At 40.8% G+C, this 26416-nt stretch overlaps 1 protein-coding gene across 1 annotated transcript in view; it reads left to right on the forward strand.

Moving 5' to 3' along the window:
• The window catches only part of palld (palladin, cytoskeletal associated protein), an 82535-nt gene that overhangs the window by 44894 nt on the left and 11225 nt on the right, over positions 1-26416 (forward strand). Inside the window, exons 10-15 of the mRNA XM_088348962.1 lie at positions 874-1276; positions 18116-18793; positions 21028-21172; positions 21310-21411; positions 25056-25280; positions 25374-25523. Coding sequence (XP_088205088.1) covers positions 874-1276; positions 18116-18793; positions 21028-21172; positions 21310-21411; positions 25056-25280; positions 25374-25523 — 1703 coding nt within the window. The remainder of the gene's footprint in view (positions 1-873; positions 1277-18115; positions 18794-21027; positions 21173-21309; positions 21412-25055; positions 25281-25373; positions 25524-26416) is intronic.

Consider the following 26416-nt stretch of genomic DNA (forward strand, 5'->3'; position numbering starts at 1 on the left):
ATAATTAGGATCACTGATTACAACAGGTTCAGAATCCAGGTCTGCATTAAGTGCAGAATCTGGGTAATACAAATGGAATCACCTTTAACATTATTAATACATTCCAAACCTGCATCAGATTCCAGATAAAAAAATAGTATAAAATTTGGGTCTTGTTAGATTTTAAGAAATCCGGATCTGGATCAGAACCAGATCATAATTATTGACATTTACAACAGGTTCGGAATCCATGTCTGAATTAAGATCAGAATCTGGGTAATCGTGTGTACTAATAACATCGAAATCTGGATTACACTCAGTTTCGAATTGTGATCACAGTGAAGATTAACAATGACATCCAAATATGGATCAAAACCAAGATCGAGAATTATATAAGATCTTGTTCTTGGTAGGTTTTTTGAACACCTGAATCTGGATCAAAACCAGATTAAAACTAAAATCACATTTAGGGCCATGGGGAGATTAAGATTCAATTAGTCACAGTCCGTTATAGAATCCAAATCAAGATTATGATCAAAATTAGGATCATCGTATGCATTTAGACCTGGATTAGAATCCTAACTGTGGTCGTAATCTTGAGATCGATTAAGAGTAATATTTGAATAATTTCGGCAAACTGCTGATATTTAAAATAATTTTACTTTTTTTTAATGCCGAACATTTTTTGTTCTTAAGTGTACCAGATGTTGGGGTCATTTAGTGCAAAGTGAGTACATCACACTGAGGGAGGTTTAACTAAAGAGGAAGTGCCAAAACGTTAGTGGGGGTTACTTCAGATAAGATGATACACAGACGCTGAGTTAGATGAAAGCCAGAGTGGGAGGGGGAATCAAGGAAACATTCCCAATTTCCCTGCTGTTTATTTCCCCCCAGGAGCCGAGGACTCTTCCTCCAGTAACGGAGTGTCTGGAGATAGCTCAATACTCGAGGACGGGCCAGCCTTCCCCCCTCCGCCGCCTCCTCCACCCCCACACACGGAGATCAGTCTGCTGGAACTGCCACCCAAGATGCCTCCTCAGGAAGTAGAGCTGTGGCCTTCGGAGCCCCGGGGAAAGCCAGATGAGAAGAACCCGGTGCCCAGTGGCAAACCCAATTTCCCGCCTTCTGCACCCATAGAACCATCATCCCCACCTACCCCCCTGCCACCTCCTCCTCCGCCACGATCTTGCCACACTCCAATCCAGGTCTACACAAACTCGCCTATCAGTCAAGGAAAGCTATCTCCATCCCCTGGGAAGGAGGCCCCGCCAATTCCGACTAAACCCAAACCCAAGCTGTGAGTATCTGCCCCTGCCACTTGACTTCACCCTGGGGGAGGTTGGAAAGTGGGTGGGGAGCCAGAGGGTGAATCATACCTGCTGCCCAGGAGGCCGCAATGCCAAATCTGCGTGCTGTGTAAGGGTTCAAAACGGGGAATCCCGAAAACAAAAGCATTCCGCTACCATGACAACATTTGCGTGTGCCAGGGTAGTTTGGCAGTTGCCGCCTGGGGGTTGAATTACACCCGCATAATTGTGGTCAAGCGTTTAAATTAGCAGATTTCGCGCTTCTTTCCTTCACAAAAAGTACATATCTTGGGACATCATTAAACAATTACATTTTTCAGGTTGGGCTTCAGAATCAGATATCTTGTTTTAGTCACACATACTGTGAATTCATTAATGTTACATTTGGAATTGTCAAACAGAGATAATAGGGATCATTCTGATATAATCCACCAATGCTTTGAAATTTTGTCATTGAATTTCGGATCCATGCTAATCTGTTTATTTAAATTTTTTTTAGAAATACAGGGTAATTGTTGATTTTCATTTCCTATTTCCAACCAAGTGTTTTTGCTTAAAATATTACTCCTGGTTGTAATCTTGATCCAGGTCTCTCTACTAATACAGATTTGTGTTTGGTTTATGAACCTCATTGTCTTCTGGATACAGGTTTTCATTCAGATTTCTATCCATGTCCTAGCCCTGGTTCTGGTTTCAATATCTATCTCGATTCCGTACTCGAATTATACTTAGACATGTGGAATTATACTTGGTGAGGTGCGGTGGGGTTAATGTCTGGTGAGGCAGTCAGATGTCCAAATAAATGAACTTATTGTACAGTTTATACATTGTGTGATTGAAAGATTTAAATAACTGATTTTTTTGCATAACAATATACAAAGTGTAGAATACTAAAAAACTTATAAAATATAAAAACTTAAAATGTAATAGTCTTACTTTTATTTATAAATGAAGTACATGCACCATCTCCTGCTTTGATTTAAAGTGCGGGTTTGGAAAACTCCCGAATTTTTGAGATATAATACTCACTTCTATTTTTATATATAAAGGCTAAGCAACGTGACATTATTCCTGGATGGCTGCAATTAAAATGCTGTTAGCTTGCTAATACTACTTCTTTTATTGATCAAACTCACTGGTTATGGTCTCACTATCGCCCCCTGCAGTTCTTGTGACAAGTGCTTGCTCTTTGTATTTCAGCAGTAAATTTAAAGAAATACCAATTTTAAAAATATAATCCAAGATTTGTGAAGCTAAATGAGTAAGAACTTTAACATGGAATAATTATTACCATTTAAACATTTTTCGCGGCGCAGTGTTTAGCGCGTGTGCGGCACAGTTCTGGGGTTGTGAGAACCTCCTGAGTGGGTTCAAATCCAGCTCCCGGCCTTACTGTGCGGAGTTTGTATGTTCTCCCCGTGCTTGCGTGGGTTTCTTTCGGGCACTCCGGTTTCCTCCCACATTCCCAAAACATGCATTTCAGGTGAATTGTCCCTAGGTGTGACTGAGCGAGTGAGTTGTCTGTCCCCGTGTGCCCTGCGATTGGCTGGCAACCAGTCCAGGGTGTCCCCTGCCCACTGCCCGATGATTGCTGGGATGGGCTCCAGCATCCCCGCGACCCTACTGAGGATAAGCGGTGCAGCTGATGAGATGAGATTAGATATATGTATTAGATATGTATATATATTATATGTATATATATTATATTGTCACGAGACGTGCGTGGTGGCGTGGAAGGTGACCGGACCAGAACGGAGGCAGGAGGCATGAAGGGAGAACTCAAATGCGTTGACGATCCATAGGTTTTATTTAATAAAATAAAAGTCGCCCAATACTCCGAGGCAAAACAGAACAATACAGAGTTCCTCCGGCACGAACTCAACAGGACAAGGCATAACAGACTAAAACAGGACAAGGCATAACAGAACGGGATTGTGAATAATGAGTAATGAACCAGCACCCGCCAAACCCAAAATCCAGCCTTAAATTGCAGAACAGCAATCAGCTGATCTGCTTCAGCTTGAGTTCGGGGGCGTGGCATACTGGTCGTCATGGCGACCGTGACAGAGCCCCCCTCTTAAGGGACAGCTCCCGAGGTCCCAAAAAAGAAAAAATTACTACCTCGCGCCCCGGAATGTTGACGATCGCGATTGGGGCAACCCTGCTCCCTCCTCCGAACACGCAGGAACGGGGAGAGGCAGGCGCCATCTGCGTCGGGCGGATCGGAATCGGCGCTCGGCAGGGGGGGTCTGGTGGCCAACTGGACAGGGGATGACAGACAGGCAGAACCGACGAGAACAGGACAGGCAAAATCAGGGCAGAATCAGAACAGGTAAACAGGACAGGCAAAATCAGAACAGGTAAACAGGACAGGCCTCTACAGAAGAGTCGCACTCAGGTCAGGCCGATGCAGAAGAGTCGCACTCAGGGGGTTCAGATGCAGAAGAGTCGCACTCAGGGGGTTCAGATGCAGAAGAGTCGCACTCAGGGGGTTCAGATGCAGAAGAGTCGCACTCAGGGGGTTCAGATTCAGAAGAGTCGCACTCAGGGGGGGAACAGATTCAGAAGAGTCAGACTCAGGGGGGGGGACAGATTCAGAAGAGTCAGACTCAGGGGGGGGGACAGATTCAGAAGAGTCAGACTCAGGGGGGGGAACAGATTCAGAAGAGTCAGACTCAGGGGGGGAACAGATTCAGAACAGACAAGACAGGACAGGAAAGACTGAACAAAATCAGTACAGGGAGACTCAAGGCAGGCATGGGAGTCGAACAGGCAGGCATGGGAGTCGAACAGGCAGGCATGGGAGTCGAACAGGCAGGCATGGGAGTCGAACAGGCAGGCATGGGAGTCGAACAGGCAGGCATGGGAGTCGAACAGGCAGGCATGGGAGTCGAACAGGCAGGCATGGGAGTCGAACAGGCAGGCTTGGGAGTCGAACAGGCAGGCTTGGGAGTCGAACAGGCAGGCTTGGGAGTCGGAGTCGGGCTGGCACGCAGGGGAGACGGAATAGCAGGCAATCGGCACGGGAGTCGGGCAGGCAGGCATGAGAGTCGAACAGGCAGGCGTCAATTCCTCCCGTGAGTCGATTCGAGGCACAGCAAGGGCCACGACGGGCGGGGCCGTGGTTCGAACGAGCAGGGAAGGCCAACTCAGTAGGCGCCTGCCGAACTGCGCTCTCCAGCTCTCCCCAAGTCGCGCTGGGATCGTTCGCTGAGTTCTATTTGTTGGCTGGTTCATTCTGTCACGAGACGTGCGTGGTGGCGTGGAAGGTGACCGGACCAGAACGGAGGCAGGAGGCATGAAGGGAGAACTCAAATGCGTTGACGATCCATAGGTTTTATTTAATAAAATAAAAGTCGCCCAATACTCCGAGGCAAAACAGAACAATACAGAGTTCCTCCGGCACGAACTCAACAGGACAAGGCATAACAGACTAAAACAGGACAAGGCATAACAGAACGGGATTGTGAATAATGAGTAATGAACCAGCACCCGCCAAACCCAAAATCCAGCCTTAAATTGCAGAACAGCAATCAGCTGATCTGCTTCAGCTTGAGTTCGGGGGCGTGGCATACTGGTCGTCATGGCGACCGTGACATTATATATCTCTGATGACAGGTGAGGCACAGCCTGTCCTGCCTCCCTTCACTTCATTGGTAGTTTTGATTCTATCCACATGAAGACGTATGTTAATGAAAAGCAGTGCATATATAGTTGTCTTTTTACCTGTGACAATATTTAAAAAGAACAGTTACATCCTCTCTATTTGAGTTTTATTTACAATCAAGGCCACAGCGCTGGATTCCAAGCATTGGGTGAATGTCTTCCCCATGACTCATGGTCTGTTTGTGGAAGTAATCAACTCCCTAATGAAGTCTTTAACAATAGCTCCCTTGCTGAGGTGTTGCTTGTGGTTTTGGATGCTAACAGCTTGTGTGGTTGGGATGTGATCTCACGAGCGAGCGAAAATGAGAGTGGTTCTCTGTCCTTAAGGAACACGACAGAAAGAGGCAAGGGAGGCTAAACCACAGTCCAAAAACAGTATATAATGTCCCCTTGGCCTCCTGTGTTGAGAGATGGGCAGTCCTTAAATGGACATGCGGATCCTAGGATTGGCTGCGACGCCAGCCCAACTCAGTGTGTGATTGGTTCGTCAGGCTCGAGTGACCCGCAAGGAATGGAGAAAGTTTCCAAAAAAGGAAGAGAGCTGTTTGAGCTGACCTTCCTAGCAGGGGCAGAGAAGGGGGGTAAGTGGGGAATGGTAGTGCGGAGGGAGCTTGAGGGGGCTAACAGAAGATATGAGTTCGCTCATATGTTTTGCGAGTTGACAGCATGGAAACTAAGCGGTCCGCTCACGGACTGCGGACGCAGCAGTTCCCCGGAAAGAACATTCCAATGTGCTAAACGGGGACTATCACGTAAAGATATGTCAATTGCAGGAATTTCATTTAGTCCAAATGAAGACTAAATCAACTTCAAGTCTTTACAAAGAAAAAGTGGAAGCATTACATCTGGATACTATTTTTTATTTGATCTCAATCTGATTCCTGCTTGTGATTCAGTTTATGAACTCAATCTAGTGTCGATGCAAATTTTCAAATAAATGACGATCTTAAGCTGAATCCCAAAACTAGATCTATCATTAGTCTGAATGGAAGTTGTAATATGTGCTCTAAATCTGTTTCATTCTCAGTCCTTTCCCTGAACACAATCAAAATATTTAGCAATTCGGATCCCAGTCTTAAAGCAATTATGACCTTAATATCAGTCTCCATCCTTATTCTCAATACTTCGATTCAAATGTTATTAATTTAAAATTAATTTTTATTGATCTAGATTTGATATGAAAAAGCACCCTTGTTGTGATCTCTTTCTTAATTGATGTCAACAACAAATTCGTTTTGTTGCTTTGTGGAATCCTGATCACTTGTGAGGCTGCTCTGTGGTCTAATTCTGGTTTAGATCTTATTTTGCTCCATATTCAATTCTCCCTCTGTCTTTTATTATGATCCAATGTTGTACACTGAAACCAAGTATTGGTCCTAGTAATGGTGCTTTTGATCCAGAACCAAACTCTCTTCTGGTTTCCTGACTTGTCGCTGCTGCATATGTGCTAAACTCTCCAATTTTCACTTCAACTGGTCCCTTGCTTATTATAGTGACTCAACAATAGTAATGACTCAGAGACCTCGGGCTCATGTTTCTTTGACATATTGGGGCCCTTTACCCCTTAAGCTTACACACAGACCCCCAGTACCAACAACCGTCAACACTGATTCATCAACAGTCTGGGAAACCTAAAAAACGAGGTGGCGCTAGACACTAAAATAGAAATGAGTCATCCCTAAGGGTATTGTTTACTAAAACTGCTGAAACACTAAATTCTGAGCACATCAAATGTGTTTCGGCCCTTTACCATGGAAAAAACTTTGGCTGTATAATGAAGTTTGTTTTGGATCGTGACATTGCTAAATTTGTCCTTATAGGGCTGAATATTTTCATACCCTGGGTTCACCTGTGATGCGGTGATAAAGCTGCAATGCTTGGTAAGAAAGTCCCTCTTTATTAAACAGATGAAAGTTGGACCTATGATGTGGTATACCTTGGCTCATTTAGTTCCATTCAAGTTCACTTTGGGTACTGATGCATCTCGTCCATGAAAGAGACACCGCAAAGTCTTTGTCCACCCTTCACGTTATACTTTTGAAGACAACGCCTTCGAAGGGTCTTTCATTATGATGCTGTCACATGGTGAACGTCGGCACAGTTGAGCTTATTTTTCAAGACAAAGACAGCAAAGTTATAGGAGCCTTTGCGGGGAAAATGATCTACTCTCAACGTGCTTTGTTGTGACAGATGAGGAGGATGTGATGCCTTAGCCTAGATGGTAGTGTGCCCGCTTTGAGACTGGGAGGTCGCTGGTTCGCGCCTCGGCCGAGACATACCTAATTGGTATAATGGCGGCGCCCTCTGGCTGCGGCTGCATCGACTCGCTACAACGGGTCAGGTGTATCGACATTTCGTTCTGTGTACATTGTTACAAAGAATGACAATACAAAGGAAATTATTATTATTATTATTATTGTTATGCTATAGATCATGAACATTACTTTTACGAAGCGAAATATTGTGACGCTAGTTTTGTGGTATGCTTTGGATAATAATAGTTGCTGTCCAATATAGATAGATAGACAGACAGACAGACAGACAGACAGGCAGACAGGCAGACAGGCAGACAGGCAGACAGGCAGACAGGCAGACAGACAGACAGACAGACAGACAGACAGATAGATAGATAGATAGATAGATAGATAGATAGATAGATAGATAGATGGATGGATAGGACAATTTTTGAGATGGGAGTTTGCTCCCCCACATAAAACAGATAGTACTGGTTTGCATGGTTACCAGTAGCAGGAGAAGCCTCCTGATCTGACTCAGATACAGTACAGCACTTTCATCATTTGGTCACCATAGTTTTTTTCTGCAAAGCGTCATTCCGTTCTTCAGAGAGGCAACGAACCTCTGCTGTGATGGGCGACGTTGCACGCAAGCTCATTCGACCACAAAAGTATTGTGTTTGAAAAAGGGCACTGGACAATTATATTTTAACTCACAGTCTGATTCTAAAAGATATATATATATATATATATATATATATATATATATATATATATATAGAGAGAGAGAGAGAGAGAGAGAGAGAGAGAGAGAGAGAGAGAGAGAGAGAGAGAGAGAGAGAGAGAGAGAGAATAATTAAGAATTTATCTCGTATGCAAAGATATTGATCATGTTAAGGTCTTCTTATTCCAGTTATGCCGCAAGTGAAACTAGTCGAACGAATGGGGAGCGTGGAGGGGTGAAAGCGGTGCAAATAGTCAAATGGACTGAACCATTTCAAGGCAGCGGAGTATTTCGGACACTACGTTTTCACATTTTTGGTTTATTTTACAGTTTTTTGTTATTTAGCTAGCGCTTTTCATTATATTTAAGCCTATCCTATCTTTATTAAGTAAAAGAGAGTTAAAATATTGCGAAAGTTTTTGGGGGGTGCCTGGTTTGAATTTTGGGGTGCCTGAGCACCTTCAAAATTGGGGTGGTTATGCCCATGAGATAGACAAGGGGATGTAGAAATCTAGACTTAAAACATACTATTCAATAGCTTATGAATCATGGTGACCTCAGGAAGCTGTCAACCGGACATTCTGTTGTTACCTAAATTTCATGTTGATGATGTCTGTGGACTGTCGGTTGATTCCCTTGCAACATCCATTGCAGCCTGGTCATCCTAAAGGGGGGGTTACTTCATGTGCGACCCCTTCTCAAGGTTTCCACATTTCTGCATACTGAGGTTTTTGAGTTTTTCCTTGCCCTCATGTAGGTTTTAGATCAGGGTATGGAGTGATAGTAGTCTGTTGTCTGTAGAGCCATTTGAGACGTCTTGAGGGCTATTCAAATAAACTTGACTTGATTTCACTTGACTTGACTAGATACACCAGGGAGGCCGTTTTACTCTACAAGTTCTTTTATTGTGAAAGCTCGCTTGGAGGAGGCCCTGCTTGGCAGACCGCCTGACTCATGCAGAGGGCGGGAGGGCGAGCAAGAGCGAAAAAAGGAGGAGGGTTAGTGCATCAGTCAGCGTCTGGGCCGCTGAGTGCACTCTATATAGGTCGCTCCTACCTGGACGGGACGCAGACGTCTGCACACTCCCACGCGGAAAGAACGCCCAACGCTCTGAGGTAAAACCTTCCCTATTGGAAACTCCAGACTAAAAGTTGTGGATCAGGTTAAACTGTTGCCGATTGTTTATCTAAAGACTGTTTAAGTTTGAATGGTTTTCCCGTGTTTGCGAGTTTTGGATTGGACAAACAGGCAACATCTCGCTTCGTTTGCGATCCTTTTTTTAACAATCTTTTGAAGTGCGTCTTTGTTTAATTCCCATCGCTGCTGTTAATCCCATTTGATGGAGATGCTGTCTTCTTTCCGATCTGACATTCCTCTTTTGATCGAGGTAGCGGAGAGGAGGAGGAGGATGATAGATGAAGGTGCAGAAAGATGGTGGTGAACTTGAAACGTGAGACGCAAAGGAAGAAAAAGCTTCTCTGTGCTGCCTTTGAAAGGAAAACAGTCTGGTTCTATTTTATGTGTGTGTGCCTGTGTGTGTGTGCAATTAGAGACTAAGGAGAGCCAAGGGGCGGGTCTCAAGGAGGCGGGTGTTTTGCAAATGGGCCTCAGTGGAGAAAGTCGTTTCTAAGTCAGCTGACAAGAAGGACAAGCAAAGGATCAAACTATTCTTTTTACTTCTTTAGACCTGTGACATGTTGAGCGTCTTTTGTTTTGGTGGGCAACGGTCTGCCAAGATTATCCAGTCAAAATTTTTGGCCAAAGCTGTCGGTGAGGCTTGAAACTTCTACTTCCAACTGAGTTATGGCTGAGTTACATAAGAGATTCTTTTAAAAATGGTTTTGGAAAAAAAAAATGTTCTTGGGGGTCAAATTTTTCATTGCATGTGGCAAGGAACCATATTTGGTAAATGAAGCTGCGGTGCATGCTGGAGAAATGAAACCATTCATTTAAATTTAACAACTAGTATTATTCATTCATATGCTTTTGGTTAGATAGATACTGGTCATCTGAGTCATTGAACTGCAAAAAAAACAGTATACATAAATTATATAATGTTTTCTATTGTTTTAATACTTTTGTTTTTATTTTTGGGTAATATAACTTTTTATTTTGTATTTTAACTATTGTAGTTTTTATTCTTGTTTTTATTACTCAAATATTTCAATTATATATTATAATTAGAAATATATGTTTTTCAGTTTCACATTGTTGCTGTTGAGAAAAAAAAAGGTCCTTTTTTGACATTTTTTTTAAATGTTTCTTATTGTTTACATTGTAAACATCATATAGGCAAAAAAGTGGGTATTTTTTTATTTTATCAAATGTATTTTTATACATTATTGTAGGTTTTTGCTTTTTTGTCTTTATTCATGTTTGTATTTTTGTTTTAAAAATGTAGGTTCCCTTAGTCTTTTATATATTTACTTTTCATCCATTTTTATTTAAATTTATATATTTATTTAGTTACGTACTTTTTTTAATTATTAGCTTTAAAGTTTGCTTTTAAATACTGTTTTGGAAACGTATTTTTATGATGCTTTTGTATGGTTTTTTTTTTTTTTTTTTTTTTTAATATTTGTGTAAAACAAATTGGGGTCCCTTATTTAATTTATTTTACTTTTTATGTATTTTTCAATTGTTTCACATATTTATTAACCCTTGTAGACTTTCTATTTTTATATTTTTGATATATTTTTTAATTACAAACGTTTTAACTATTTCTTTATGTTTGCTTGTTTTAAATTCCTTTGTATGTTTTTTTCCATCCATTTTTAAATGGGCCTCCCTAATTTTTTTGCTTTTTATATATTTTTAATTTCATTCATTATTTTGATTTACTCTTTTTAAAAATACATATATATATATATATATATATATATATATATATATATATATATATATATATATATATATATATATATATATATATATATATAAATAGAAAGTCTACAAGGGTTAATAAATATGTGAAACAATTGAAAAAAATAATATATATATATATATATATATATATATATATATATATATATATATATATATATTATTTTTTTTTCATTTCATTTCATCATCCGTACCGCTTATCCTCATTAGGGTCGCGGGGGGGCTGGAGCCTATCCCAGCCATCTCCGGGCAGTGGGCAGGGGACACCCTGAGCTGGTTGCCAGCCAATCGCAGGGCACACAGGGACAGACAACTCATTCGCTCATTCACACCTAGGGACAATTTGGACCGGCCAATTCACCTGAAATGCATGTTTTTGGAACGTGGGAGGAAACCGGAGTGCAGAAAACCCACGCAAGCACGGGGAGAACATACAAACTCCGCACAGGAAGTCTGGAGCTGGATTTGAACCCACGACAGGTTCCCATGACATGAACTGTGCCGCACAAGTGCTAACCACTGCGCCGCCGTGCTGCCTATATACAGTATATATATATATATATATATATATATATATATATATATATATATATTAATGTTTTCTTTTATATTTTGCTTTTTTTACATGATCTAAATCTAATTATTTTTTTAAATGTATTTATCTTAATGTTTTTGTTTGTTATTTTTCATTAATAATTTTTTTGTTTTGAATTGAATCCTGATGGGCGGCGCGTCAGCGGCATAGTTCTGAGGTCATGAGATCAAATCCAGCTACCAGCCTTCCTGTGCAAAGTTTGCATGTCCTCCTTGTGCATGTCAGGTTAATTGACCAGTCCTAGGTGTGAATAAGCGCGTGGACTGTATTTTGCTGTGCTTAAACACCACCATGACCCTACTGAGGATAAGCCGTGCAGATAATGGATGGCTTGATGGATAAATGCTAAGTATTTAATAAGCATGAAGTTCGAATTTTCCCATCATATCCACAGCTACTTTTTTCTCCGGCAGAAAGAGTCACACGACTTTCTGCATAAGTGGGAGGCGTCATGACAGTCTTTCAGTTTGGTGGAGTTTTTCAAACAGCTGTTGGGAAAAGATGATGTATTTCCTGTTCGAAATCAGCTGTTGCAGCATTTCTTTTTGCCACGCCTGACTCACATTCATGAGTCTTTTGTTGGACAAAAACAATGGCGACCGTGAATGCAGCACTTGTCTTACACCCGCGGCATCGCATTATTGCCCGTATGCACTTATCAACTTCCTGACCCACCAGAAACATTTCCTGTCATCAGCTGGCTGCCAGCTGCACCAATATGTCGGGGCTATTTTATTTTACTGCAGATCAAAATGCTGTGTCACAGCTACATACATGCTAACCTTTAGCCATTAAATCACCATCGATTTTATCGCAACCTCTATTTTTATGCACGAACACAATCCGTCTCCCGAATATTATAAAAAAAATTAGGAAAGTTTTACCTAAATGGAAATCTGTCGCATTCGTTGGAGCAGTTTTTTTACGCACAAAAAAACTTAGTCTCACTTCAAAATAAAGCAGCCGTAGATTAAAATACAGTGGCAGGCCATGCATTTTACACCTAGGCCTTCAGAAGTGCTACGTCTAAATCAATCCAACCCTCAATTACTATTTTATGGCCATAAGACATTTACTGCAGCTACAGCTGTCACGCATATAAAAAGCATCAGTAATAACATAATCAAATTTCAATATTATTTGGGACTATAGCCAAATTTTACTCACCAAATGTTACTTTATTTTTGTGCCCAAAAGCCACCCTCCTTTCTTTCCTCAATAAGATATCAATTACTCTTTTGTACAGATTATTCATGCATTTCAGTTCCATCAAGAGGATCTTTCCTATCGGAGCTAATGCTGACAATTGAGCCTGTCCTGTCATATTTCTGGTGTAAGTTTTTATTTGATTTATGGCTGAAATGTCCCTTAAACAGAAGCAGTGAACAGGGGGATTTTTTTTTTTACCTTTTTGTTGTTATACTTCCGTTACCGCCCATTAACCAATCATAGTTTGAGAAGAAATGCCAACTCGGAATCTGATTTGCTAAACCAACAGCTTGGTTGTCACTCATTTTATGCCCGAGGGTTTGAGGAACTGATTATGAAGACCTCAAGGTCGATCTCTGACCCTGTCAACAAGTAATGGCTGAAATGTGATTGTTTAGATGCTTAAATAAGACAGAACACATCTGTAACCAGGGAAAAAACAAAGAAAGCTGAAAGACAATTTGGAATTATTTATAAGTATTCATGGACAAAATATAATTAACATCACCTGATTCCAATATTTTAGGCCAGCAGAAAAGCAAATGCAGGCCCTGACAGCCCACCACCCACTGCTAAAATACTAGTCTCAACTCCCCAAAAATGTTTTGTTTGAATTTGAAAAAGCGGTATGCATTTTAAGGGGTCGAAAAGAGCTAGTTTAACGTTTAAAGCGGCAGTGTTGGCTGGTATGCAGCTAGAATAAGGAGCAGGCAGAGCAGAGGCCAGCTTTCAAAGCCACTTAGAGTCAGTAGTGCAAACACAGCTGTGTTGCCAGACTGACAGAAGAAAATCTCCCCTTGTAGTTTGGCTTCGTGACGAGTGAGTGGCAATGAATTTTCTAATTTCACACAGCATCGTTGTCATCAGCCATTTTAAGATTGTATGGTTTTGCAAAATGAAATGTAATGTTTCTTTTTTTTGGGATTTGAACTTTTGTACTGTTGATATATGACACAATGCGCTTTAGATCAGTGGCTCTTAACTGGTCTTACTTAAGGACCCACCATTCTATCCACCTTACAAGCCGTGACCCAATTCAAGAAAAAAAAAATCCACTTTCTAATTTGTTCACTGAAAGGATTGTGCGGTTTAAACCAGAATCAGTTGAATGCTCAGCATCTGTAAACAAACTTTATCTGTTTTTTTCTGTGGTGTGAAATAGTAGGTGTCAATTCGGATTTGCAGCGCCAGCTACAGTTAGTTTAAATGACCCTCAGTTTTTTCTCCTTTTCCTATCACCCGCGACTCACTGAAAACAGGTTCATGACCCACTTTTGGGTCCCGACTGCTTTTGATCCTCCACTTTTTTTTGACTTAGATCAGGTATTTCAAAGTCATCGATTGTTGAAAATGAAAGAAGCTGCTAATGCTAGTTGCTAATGTTGTGCTCTTGGCTACCCTTTGCAGCTTGCCGCCCCTAAACCAATGCTAGACATTACAAAAGCTAACAGTTAACCGCATTCTCATCTCTGAAGAGCGAGATTAATCAAGTCAAGTCATGTTTATTTGCCTAGCCCTTAATCACCAGAAAAACAATGGCGACCCGATGATTAAGGTGCTGTATCTGAGTTTGATCAGGTGGCTTCTCTTGCTACTGTTAACCATGGGAATCAGTACTGTTTCATGTGGAGGGGAGGCAAATCCTTACCCTTCACCCCAAAAACTGCCTGGAGAGGTATGGGCATAGGCAGGCTGTACTTGCCTAAAACACTCCACAGGAAGTGGTGAGCCGACGATCCAGGTGGTAATGGGAACCGTAAACTGTGAACCAGGCTACAACAGCTAAAAATCAGACTTTAATTAAAAATATGATTTCATTGCAGTGATTATCTTTCAATTTTCCAATGTTTTAATAGAGATATACTAGATACCAATGCTAGTTGTTAATGCTAATGCAGTTAATGACAGCGTCTGTGATTTTTACGGTGTTTTATGGGCCTTCATTTTCAATTTTCTATTAATTTTAACTGAGAAGATTGTTGCGAGAAGATATTATTTAGGCTCCATAAATAGCTAATAGGTTTGATTTCAGAAAAAGTGGGCTAAAATGACATGTACACCCCCTCAATGTTGCATATTTTTACATAAATTGGATTAAAATACGATAAAGTGCGGAAATCTATTAACCATAAGGACCATTTTTTTTCAAGGAGAAGTATTGTACAGTGAAATGAAAAATGCAATGATTCCTACTGTAGGATACAATAATGTATAAAGAGCATCTCAGGGGCCATAGAAATCCTTCTTATGGGCCGCATGTGGCCCGCAGGTCTTGACTTTGACATATGTGTCTTTGATGATGGACACGATGCAGCTGATGAATACTTGTCCAACATATTTTCTTGGTTGTGTCTGAATGGTTTTGAGAGGAGTGTGAATTGAAGCCTGGACGATAAAGTTTCCTCTGCGCTGCTCCAGCAAGGCCAAAAAAGGAAATTGAGCTGCCGCAGAGCGTCCACTGGCTGCCAAACTATTCCAGTAAAATCTGTCCTTTCGCTTTTTGGGGAATGCAAAAAGCAAACGTATGTACAAGCCGGACGGATGGATTGTTAGAGAAATCATTTTGGCGGGCAGTTGTACAATTTTGTGGTGGTAACTCTTGAACATCTGGAAAAGATTGAGGAGGGCATGTGACGTAGCCCTGCGGGACTCCTGATTATCTTTACCTTGGGGACGTGCCGTACTCATTAGGCAATTAGTTTGATTTTACAGTTCCAACCTTTAACTGACCTACATTAGTGTTTATTAGTCATTTTTTGTATTTAGCAATGACTGAAGTTGTCACTCAACTTGGATCAACAAAATGAGCCAATGCTGAGAAAAGCACAAGGGAAAAGGAGCTGCATCACCTCAAACAATGACCTTCAGTTTGAAATATGTCCACTAGATGTCACTAAAGCCAGGTGCCCCTTTCAAATCAAACCACCCACAGTATCTGTATTTACTGACTGTCATTTATCAACTATAGAACATTTGGGGAAAGCTCTGTCACAATGTTATTTGACCTAAAATAGAAGTCAGAGACGCGCCGCCTGAGGCAATATGATGGTGTGATAGGCGAATGTCTTTCTTGATTGCAACATTTGCTCCTAACCTACACTTGTTATCCCCGGTGATTAGAAAAGTGGTCTAAAAATAGAAAATTAAAATATATCCCCTAGGTTTCTTTGCAGTGGTTAAAGAACTATTTTCTAATAAAAAATATTAATACATATGAATGGATAGATGTATGAAAAACAAAAATAATAAAAATAGAATAAAATAAAACATTTTCAATCATTAAATCGGTCTTTTAAATCATTTGCACTTAAATTAAGGTTTGTGTGCACTTTCCAGTTTTAATTAGTTTCTACATGTTAAATAAACTGTAGTGGAAACAAAATCATTTGTTGTTTGTCCTTTTTTTAATGCACAGTTGATAAACACTGCCAAATATTCAATTTTAGTAAAGAAAACCCCTAAATAATAGTTTTATAATGAAATCTTACACCCCTGAATCAGAATTTAATTGTGAGCCTTCAAAAGATCCCCAGCCCTACAACTAAGGCCATTAATTCCGTGGTCTAGCTTCTGTAAGAGTACCTTTCTACCTTGTGTCCCCTGAGCTATAATTTGTTTGACAACCCTGAACTAAATGGTAACCATTCATCATCCAATTTAATTGAGAAATGGAGCAAATAAAGACAATGTTCTCAATGGCAAGGGAAAGCAACTCCGCGCTGACATCTTATCAGCCCGCTGCTGTCCACAAAGAGCGATTAAAACGTGTTGACAATGCACAGAGGAGATAAATGTCACGCCAGCACTTCTGGTTGTTTGCCACTCTTGTGTCAATGATGTTTTGTCACTAAATATTCCAATGCGCGTGTGTATTTGTGTGTCGAAGCTAGTTCCGCCTGAGGTGCGGTCACCAGCGTGGTTGACTCTCTGCGTCATGATGAGGAGGGGGGGGACCCTTGGGATTTGACTGTAATCGAAGCAAAAGCTTGTCTACGTGACAAAAACTTTGAATCATCAAAACTATCCCATTTTATGGGTTCAGACCACTAGCTAGCGATACAGCCTTTTGGATCTGCTTACAAGTCGTAACCACAAAGCTTCGGAACAAAGAATGATAGCCCAGAAATTCACCCAAAAATGCTTTATTACTAATCTCGGTGAGTTGTGCTCACATGTATATGTTACTTAAATGAATATTATGTATTATTCAAAATTATATTGAAAATATAAATCTAGAATCAAAATATAAATAAAAATGTAAAATAAATAATTAATTAAAATAAAATAATATTGATTTACAAGAGCTATCATATTTTTGAATACATTTTTTTTAATACATGTAGATTTTTTACACACCATGAGCCTCACCAGGAGGAAGCTGACCTAATTGTCGACCATCTAGTGGCTACGCAAACCCCCCTCTCGAAAAAACTCAAAAGCCTGGGCAAAAAAATTACAAGAAAATGGTGCTGTTTGTTTTCTTCCTTGTGCTTTTGCACTTGTTTTCCATTGTACTACAAAATACAGGAACATCGAGTGGTTAAATTATACACATGGACCCAATAAGACTAACCACATACTTCTAATTAAAATGTCAAACACTTTGGTTCACTGTAAGGATTTTTTTTAACCAAATTTCTATATTTGAATGAAATTTTTGTAATAAAATTGGAAAGATTTTTTTGTTAAAATGTTTACAGCTTTACAATCAAGAATACTTTTTAATTCGAAAGAAAAAAATAAACTTTTAATGGGCAATATTATTCGCCAACTACCGTATTGAAGGGTTTAAGACTTATTTTTCTCTATTTTTGGTTACTAAAATGAAAAAAACAATTAAAAAATGGGCATTTTACTTATTTTTCCGATTTTATTATTATTATGATTATTTAAAATCTAACATCAAAATAATGATGATTATATAGATAAAATTACTAAAAATAATCAAATTTATCAGCGATATCCCTAATGTATTATCATTTTCATATTTAAAAAAAGAAACCATTTCATTTTTCTAAAATAAGAAAAAAAAATCTTAGTTTTTATTTGCAGAATATTTGATGATTGCAAAAAAAAAATCTCAAAACTGATCAAAAAATCCACTGGATAATACTATATGGTGAAGCCCAACTGAAAACAAGTGTTAGAAAGAACGGTAAAAGTAATACAAACTCCAGAGACTCAAACTGACCAAAATGTACCGGTATCATTTTCTTTTTACTTTCACCATTTTCAAGCTACAATAACAAGTAGAAAGAAAAGGAAACACGGGAGGAACAAGTATAAAGTTACTCTGCACTCCACATCCAGCCCTCATCCCTCACACTTCATGTGTTCCGAAGATGGATTAGCTTTGCTAAAAGTAAGATAAGAGCAGATAAGCTCGGTGGAAAAGTAATTATAAGGGCTCTTTGAACTTAATTGGGTATTGTTAGCACAACGTTTTAAGGACACCTCAAACAACGTACTTTTTTTGGTTTCAAAACATTTTAACAAAGGTGTCTTCCGTTTCTTTCAGGAATGCGTTGCAACTGAAGCAGCTTCAGGAGCAGATACTATTGGAGCAACAGGAGGCCGCTCTCTGGCAGCAGCACAACCAGGAAGTCCCGCCCCCGCCACCAGAAGCGCTCCCATCTGATTCGCCGTCACCGCCCCTCCCGCCTCCCCCTTCCTTTCAGGAGCTGGAAAACAGCGCCACCAGTGCCACCATGCAAGCCAGCACCTTCAACTACGCCCGACCAAAAGAATTTATCGCCGCCCAGAACCCCGGCAGGGTCAGCGCCGGGTTCTCCGCCCACTCTTCGGGGTCTTCTGGCTCCGGCCTGTCCTCACCCCTATCCCCGCCCACTTCGCACAAAACCTTTGGCAAAACCGTGGCACCGGCGTTCTCCAAGGTGCTGGACTCGCCCGGGTCCCCTTCCTTTCCGCCCCCGCCGCCCCCCTTCTTGGCATCCGCTCACCTGCCTTCACCTACAGGGGGCCCCCAAGACTTTCCTCCTCCTCCACCTCCTCCACCTCCTCCACCGCCACCTCCTCCGCCTCTTGTGTGTGTGTCCCCCGCCCTCTCGGACGCATCTTCTGTTTTTTCTTCCGTGCCGGCTTCTCCGGCTTCCAGCTTCCTGACCTCGGTCTTGCCCGCCACACCGGGTAGCCCTCCGGTCAACGCGCTGGGCCTCCCCAAAGGAAATGGCACTGTGTAAGTACTGGAAACACATTTGACTATTGCTGTCACACTCCGGATGCACAATTGCCTGTAGATGACAGCAATTTACCTTTTTAAGTATACAGAGGTGCTTCTTTATACAAGTTTAATTTGTTAAAGGATTGTGCTTGTACTTCGAATTTTCTGTGTAACTGGATAGGAAATCATTAAAAACTAATTCGTCCAATTGCTCCCCTCAAAAGCATCCAAATGAACCCTAAGTATCTTGAAAAATCGTCTTCCTGACCACTAAAAACACATTCAATTTTAAATGAACATAAAAAAACAGTTGTCAAGGCATCAATGGATTTTGAATTTGCAAGGAGGCTCGGGAGGAGGACTCTCCGATGAAAAAAATTCTATCCCTTCCTTAAAGTCTACTCTTCAAGGTTACAAAAACCAATTAGCCCTAAAAGGTATGAAAATCAAAAAACAGAACAGCTGTGAGTAAATAGGTGCCACTTTGTGTTTTTAAGGTTTCATATTGTTTAAAAAGGGGAATGTCAACCATTAATATGAAGAGCAATTGGCTGAGGTTGACAGGTATCAGATTAACTGAATTTACACCTAAAACTAAAATTACTGTTTTAAATGAACGTACACTAAAAACATTTCACAGCACAATTTTTTGCTTGTAGTAGTTTGCATGCGCAAACTTGAACAAGCTGATGCTGGCGGTTTGTGGTCACAATTGGTGATTGGTTACGAGTGGTGAGCGGTCAAGCGTGTTGAGAGGCCTCGAGCGGGGTGCGATCACGAGGACTGAGTGGCCTCTAGTTGTAGCCTCTGGGACTGCTCTGCTGAACTGGATTTTTAGTCCTATATAGAGCGAACTTTCTCTTTCAAATCAAACTTGTCTGTTTTAAAAAATGCAATAAGTTGTCACACAAGGGTTAACCACTATGCACATTCTTGTGCAACTGAAGTTTTTTTGTCTCCGCCTTCACAATTATTTCAGTAAATATTCATCTGTTCACTTTCCTGTCTTTATCCTGGCATTTCTGCTTTCGCCTGCCAGAGATAAGACGACCGGCTAAGGAATGTTGGAGCTGGACCGTTGCTGATAAAAGACTGTTTAGGGGGGATTGATCCTATTTGTGTCATGCAAGATAAAGCAGCATTTAGTTGTCTTCCAAAGAAGAGAGGAACATGATATTAAAGAAAAAGGCAGACTTTTAAGAATGTATTTTGGCATCCATAGCCTTCAATGCCATTGAATGTGTTGAATGATATTAATTTCAAATCAAAACAATAGCCCTAGATATAAATAGTCCTAAGAATTATACCTAATCAAATTGTTTGAATTATTTTTGAATTACAGCTTGCTCTAGAGCAGGGGTGTTCAAACCTTTCAGAAAGCTGGCCAGATTTGGTAAGCTGAAAATGTGTGAGGGCCTGTCAGGACCGGAACGGAGAAAGGACCTACTTGCGTTGCGTTTCTCACAAGTTTTATTGGAAGAAAGAGAAAGGGTTGTGGCCACGGTCCGGGGATTGCTGGACGCGGGAAGCAGGTCGCTCTGAACGGGACAGGCGAGCAAAAACGTGGTCGTGGTCGGAAGCGAGTCAGGAAAAGAGATTAGACGTGGTCGGGGATAAAACAGGTCGAAGCCGGGGGACAGACGGGAGCAAAACACAGGTGGGAGTCAGGGTCGAAAAAGGCTTGCCTAGTGTTAACTGAGGTTCGCAGACGGACTGACAAACGGGGACAGATATGAGTGGGTTTAAATAGGGACAGAGAGCCAGAGTTTTATCCTGCGGTCAACATTGGAGGCGTAAAGGTCCCTTCAAACAAGGACTTACAGGCTCAAAGTTTCTTCAACAGGGCCATCACAACCAAGTGCGCGACCGAAACTGTTAATAGCGTACATATTTGGGAATTTTGTTGCTAAATGTTATTGCAGTATTTAGATTGCACAATGGTTACAATGCACTCATTTTCATTGCACTATTATTACGAGGCACTTACAATTCAAGCCACTCTCCATTTTTGTACTTTATTTTTCTTCTTTAAGTCTTTATTACGTGTTTATCATGGAGTGCCATGTCTAATCTTGCTGCAAACAATGTTCACCACGTTGTAATCAGTGACAATAAAGATCATTCTCAATTCAAAGACAAACCAACGTAGATTTGACCAGAAATCCACCTTTCTTTTTTATGAGATGTAATTTCAGATTACAATTTTTAAAAAGGTGACTTTGGCAATCGTGTGTTCGTTGTGCATGCAGCAAAGCCTTTCCCAAGAAGTCAACGATCACCCGAACGCCCCGCGTGGCCTCTGACTCCGATATCCAAGGCTCCAAAGACGCCGTTATCCAAGACCTGGAGAGGAAGCTGCGATTTAAGGAGGAACGCGTCAGCAATGGCCAACAGGTTTGTGTTTGTTTGCAATCACCCAAACACCAGCAGGCCCTCTTTAACATACGACCACTAACAGTGTTGAACTGTTTGCATGCTGCGCTTCTGACACACTAACTTGTTCTGACGCCCAAAATGCATCCTGCTTGCAGAAGCTAACGTACGAGGAGAAGATGGCCCGCAGGTTGCTGGGCGCTGACAGCGCCGCCACCGTTTTAAAGGCGCAGGACGCTGAGGAGGAACCAGTTACGCAGGTATTCATGCGCCAATTCAGTCGACGAGGGGGCAAAATGCCGTGGCCGACTTCCAAGGATCTTCATGCTCCATATACTCATTCTTTCCATTTTATTCCCAACACTGCAGCACAGACTAAAACTCCATTTTCCAGGTTTACGTCTATTTTCAGTTCCTTTAGGCAGTGTTGGGTGTGTTACTGTCAGACAGACCCAAACACCGGACACAAGGAGTCAAAGAACAGGGATTGCCTTTAATTAATACAAAATGAAGATCACTCCTAACAAAGAAGAGTAGGAAGGGGACTGCCAAGGAGGGAAATCTTGGAAGAGAAACTTAAAAAGGTTGTCTTGGGCGGGCAGGAGTCTTGAGAGCATTATTTAAGGAATATCTTGAGGAAAATATCTGGAGAAAAATGTCTTGGGATGAAGAGCTTATCGTCAACCCAACAACATGGAGTGGGAGACCAGAGTATTTATAATAGAGATTGAAAGTCCCGATATTGATGATTGGGAACACCTGGACTGGAGAGGGGAAAGAGAGACTGAAATATTTGGCAATGCTGTCATATGTGGGAGAAGAGAAGGAACTGCAGGCACCGAACTATGACTTAAACAGTATTTAGTAACAGTCCTTAGTTTCTTCATTTAAAAAGTAATTCCATTACACCCCAGATTACTGACACCCTGAAATAGCAAGTTACTCTGAAAGTAACTATCTAGTTACAAATTACCATGTATACCCGCATTGAGCCAAAACCCCTGAAAATATTTTTAAAATAGCCTCATGATAAAAGAAAGAAAGAAAATGTGTACATCAACCTGTGGAAATGGTAAACCCTTTGTATTTCTTGGCATGTGAAATATTGAGAGCTTGCAAACAAACATTCAATCAACACTCTCCATATACTTTTAGTTTCAGGGCTTGAAAGCCCTCAAATAATTCCTTCCACAAGTCTGTCCAAAACATTTGCTTTTTTTCTCCAGGGGTCGCGTATTAAAAAAATAACACAGTACAGACGCTTCGCTACTCACGAACGATCGTTTTTAAGTTGAATTTGTTCCTAAGTTGCTTCAGTGCTATATTTTGTATGTTTACTGTTTAAGGCTTGTATAAGTAACCTGTATTGTTTTGTACTGTAAAATAAATGTTTTATTAAATAATATACTCTATAAAGATAAATAAAGTTGAATTTAACTTACTTTTGGAAAATGAGCTTCAAGAGGTCTTAATCCATGTTAGAGAGTGGCCGAAAAAAAAAAGCGAGCCAACCATTTTCTCAACCGCATCAAGCTTTCTTATTCCACTTTCATTTCAAAAGAAACAGCTCGCCTTTTCTTTACGCTTTACACCAACCATATTGAATGGATGCACGAGATATTAAAGAATAAAAATGTCAAAGTTCTTAGTGCGCTGGAGATACAGTATAGTATGTTCACACACGAACTAGGAAGAGGAAGCCGGAGTTCTTCGGGGTGGATGCTGGGTGACCTCTCAGAGCGCCACATGCCGGTAGCGGCGGAAAGAAGCACTACAGTGATGTCCTGTACTCAGAAATAGGTGCACACATTACAAAATCTAACTTACAGCAAAGTCCGGATATATTCTAACATTCTGAAAAAATTGTCCGTATCTACCATTTTACGTAAGTCAAGCAGTTGTAAGTAGGGGAGCGTCTGTACAAATAAAAAGACCAAAATTAAGCACATTTTGACCAAAAATTCCATGCCTTAATGTAAGTATATACCGTAGGGAGAATATCTTCATGATGAGAAATTCAGTCCCCTTGTACTCTTAGCTTCAGACAGCTCCACCGTAACTATTCATTTTTTACTTTGTAGGTAAAAGTAAACACACAAAATCTCGTGAATCATTGCTGTGGATTGAGGGTTGTATGTTATATCATAAGCTAAGGAGGGACAGTTAAAACCCAGAGGACGATGTAATTCATGATCTGCTTTTATTAAGCTGCGTAGTAATGCACCATGCTGCAACGACAGTTGAGTTACAAAATTTGATTCATGATGCGTTATAATACTCGTTACCAAGAAAAGTCATTGCATTCCAGAACATGTACCTCTGTAACACATAGGTCCCAACACTGCCTGCAGGTATATTTATGCACATCACAGATGGAGCGCATTTACCTCTTTTAGCGTTTTCACAGTAGGACACCGTTTGTTTGTCAAGGGCGTCTGTCATCCTGTTTTCTTCAGTTTTCCCTTCTTGTTCATGTCCCAGTACTTTTGCATCTTCCATATAGTGCATTTTTTGCAACTTTACTATTTTTTTTCTCTTCATGCTTTCTTCCATTAACATTTCTTTGAGGTGTCTCCTTCTTTGCACAGCATTTCAAGTTGACCATTGATGAGGTGTGTGAACTCTGGACCTGTGTGCGTGTGTGTGAGGCCTGTTGCAAAAATGTCACCTCTACCACACAGCTTTTGTTTATTCATGTCGACAAACAGCGTCCACGTTGTGTCGTCATGACAACACTCTCACGTTAAAGCCTTCATTGTCCCCGGTTGTGGTTTGATAAAGTGGAACCTTTAAGGTTAGATATAACGCTTGAGCTATTTGATGATTGTAGTAGTCAAATTTAAAACTGCATTTGAGGGATCTTTTCGGGGAAAATTATAAAAAAGATATTAATGTACAGCTAGTGAGAAGAAAACAATGCAAAACTCACTATTTGGGGTTGCCTGAAAGACAGAAAGGAGGGTTTTGATATTCTACGAGGCCAATGTTGGGGTTTCAAATTTTCTTGGTGTGTGTTGGTGGGTATGAATGTACTGGAGATCTCAAAAGACATCCTTACTTCTGTCTTTCCTTCCGTCTTGCCTTCCTTCCACCCTTCCTTCCTTCGTACATTTGTTTGTTAAGTGCTTCCTTACTTCTTTCTCCCTTTCTTTTCCTTCTTCCTTCCTTCCTTCCTTCCTTCCTTCCTTCCTTCATTCAGTCCTTCCTCCCTTCCATCCTCTATTCATTCAGTCCTTCCTCCATTCCTTCCTTCCTCTATTCATTCAGTCCTTCCTCCATTCCTTCCTTACTCTATTTATTCAGTCCTTCCTCCATTCCTTCCTTCATACATTTGTTTGATAAGTGGTTCCTTCCTTTCTTCCTTCAGTCCTCCATTCATTCAGTCCTTCCTCCATTCTTTCCTTCATACATTTGTTTGTTAAGTTGTTAAGTTCCCCCCTTCTTTCCGTCGTTATCTCCTTCCTTTGTTTTTTTGGTTGTTTTTTGTTCCTTCCTTTCGAACTTCAATAATTGGTTTGTTTTTTGGGCTGTTCCTTCCTTCTTTAATATTCATCCTCGCTGTTTTTTGGTGTCGCTCCTTTATTCAAATTTTCTTTCCTCCCTTTCATTTATTCTTTTCCTGCATTTTCTTTCTTTCCATACATTGAACTACCTATCATCTTTTGCCTGGTGCCATTCTTCCATTCTTTCTTCCACCATCCTTCAATACTTCCCTCATCCTTCTTTGCTCTCCCCATTCCCTCCTAAAAAAATGCAACTGCACCTTACACCAAATACAATTCCTGCTTCTTTGGCACCTAGTATGCTCCTCACTTTGCTTGCCGGTATACTGTGAAGGCGTTTTGGGAGTTCCACACACTGCACGATATTGATATGACACTACGTGTGTGTGTGTGCATGTCAGGAGTACAAGGTGTCCAGCTTTGAGCAGCGCCTTATCAGCGAGATCGAGTTCCGTCTGGAGCGTTCGCCTGTGGAAGAGTCGGATGACGACGTGCTGCACGAAGAGGAGCATGTCCTTGGCCACGGGACACCACCAACCTTCCACAGCAAGCTCAAACACTACAAAGTGTTTGAGGGAATGCCCGTTACTTTCAGCTGCAAAGTGCACGGAGACCCCAAACCAAAGGTGACTTATTTTTCGAATTTTAACCCAAATAATCATATATCACATGTTTCTTCCCGGAGGTGCAACATTAAAATTTTTCGATCTGTATTGCAGGTGTACTGGTTCAAAGATGGCAAGCAGATCTCCAAGCGCAGCGAGCACTACCGCATCGGCCGAACCGCCGACGGCATGTGCACACTAGACACAGCCGCCGCATCCCTAGACGACGACGGAAACTACACCATCATGGCGGGAAACCCAGAGGTGCTGTGTTTTCCAGACGAGAAAGAGCACCAAAAATACCTCAAATTGACTAGATATTTTAAAGTGCACCTCATAGCCCAGTGCATCTAATACAGTGTTTTTCAACCCTTTTTGAACCAAGGTACACGTTTATTTATAAAAAAAAAAGTTCCGAGGCACACCGTCCGTCGAAAATGTTTGAAAATGAAGTTATGTCAAATATTTCACTGCACTACCTCATAGGCAGATAATTAGTATATAAAAAGAAGAAAATAATACTTAAAATAAAAAAGAATGATGTGGTTTATTTATGTTTTCATTTTTTACAGTGCAATCTTAAACCGCTTTGTTAAACAAATTAAGTTATTAAATGTACTGTGCTACCTCATGAGCAGATAATTAGTATATAAAAAAAGTATATAAAAATCTACTGCCACCTACTGATATGGATGACTATTACAGTTTCTTGTCTGAAGATAGCGAAAATACTGAATAATGGCCTGATTTTTTGGAAAGATAAAATTGGGCAAATTCCAGCGGCACACTAAACAAGGTCTCACGGCACACTAGTGTGCCCCGGCACACTGGTTGAAAAACACTGATCTGATATAGCGCAAAATTCGGCAGATAATTTTGGAAATGCATACAGAATTTATATGTCTGTGTTACATTACCACATAAGGTTTTACGGTATACTACTGTACTCGGGCAATGATTGATCACTCGATGAACGATCCCACATCACAGTACATAATGTGCAACAGAATACGTACCTGGGCAGTGTCAGTGAGGATGGTATGACTGCACCACTAGACCCCCAGTGTACAAATGACAAATGAAAAGGCAATAAAGCTGACTTCATTATCACACTATTTTTACCCGTGGTTCCAGGAAAACTGATTTGCATAGTGCAT

This window comes from Urocampus carinirostris, chromosome 12 (assembly GCF_059441175.1).
Source record: "Urocampus carinirostris isolate Australia breed hairy pipefish chromosome 12, RoL_Ucar_1.0, whole genome shotgun sequence".
Taxonomy (NCBI): Eukaryota; Metazoa; Chordata; class Actinopteri; order Syngnathiformes; family Syngnathidae; genus Urocampus; species Urocampus carinirostris.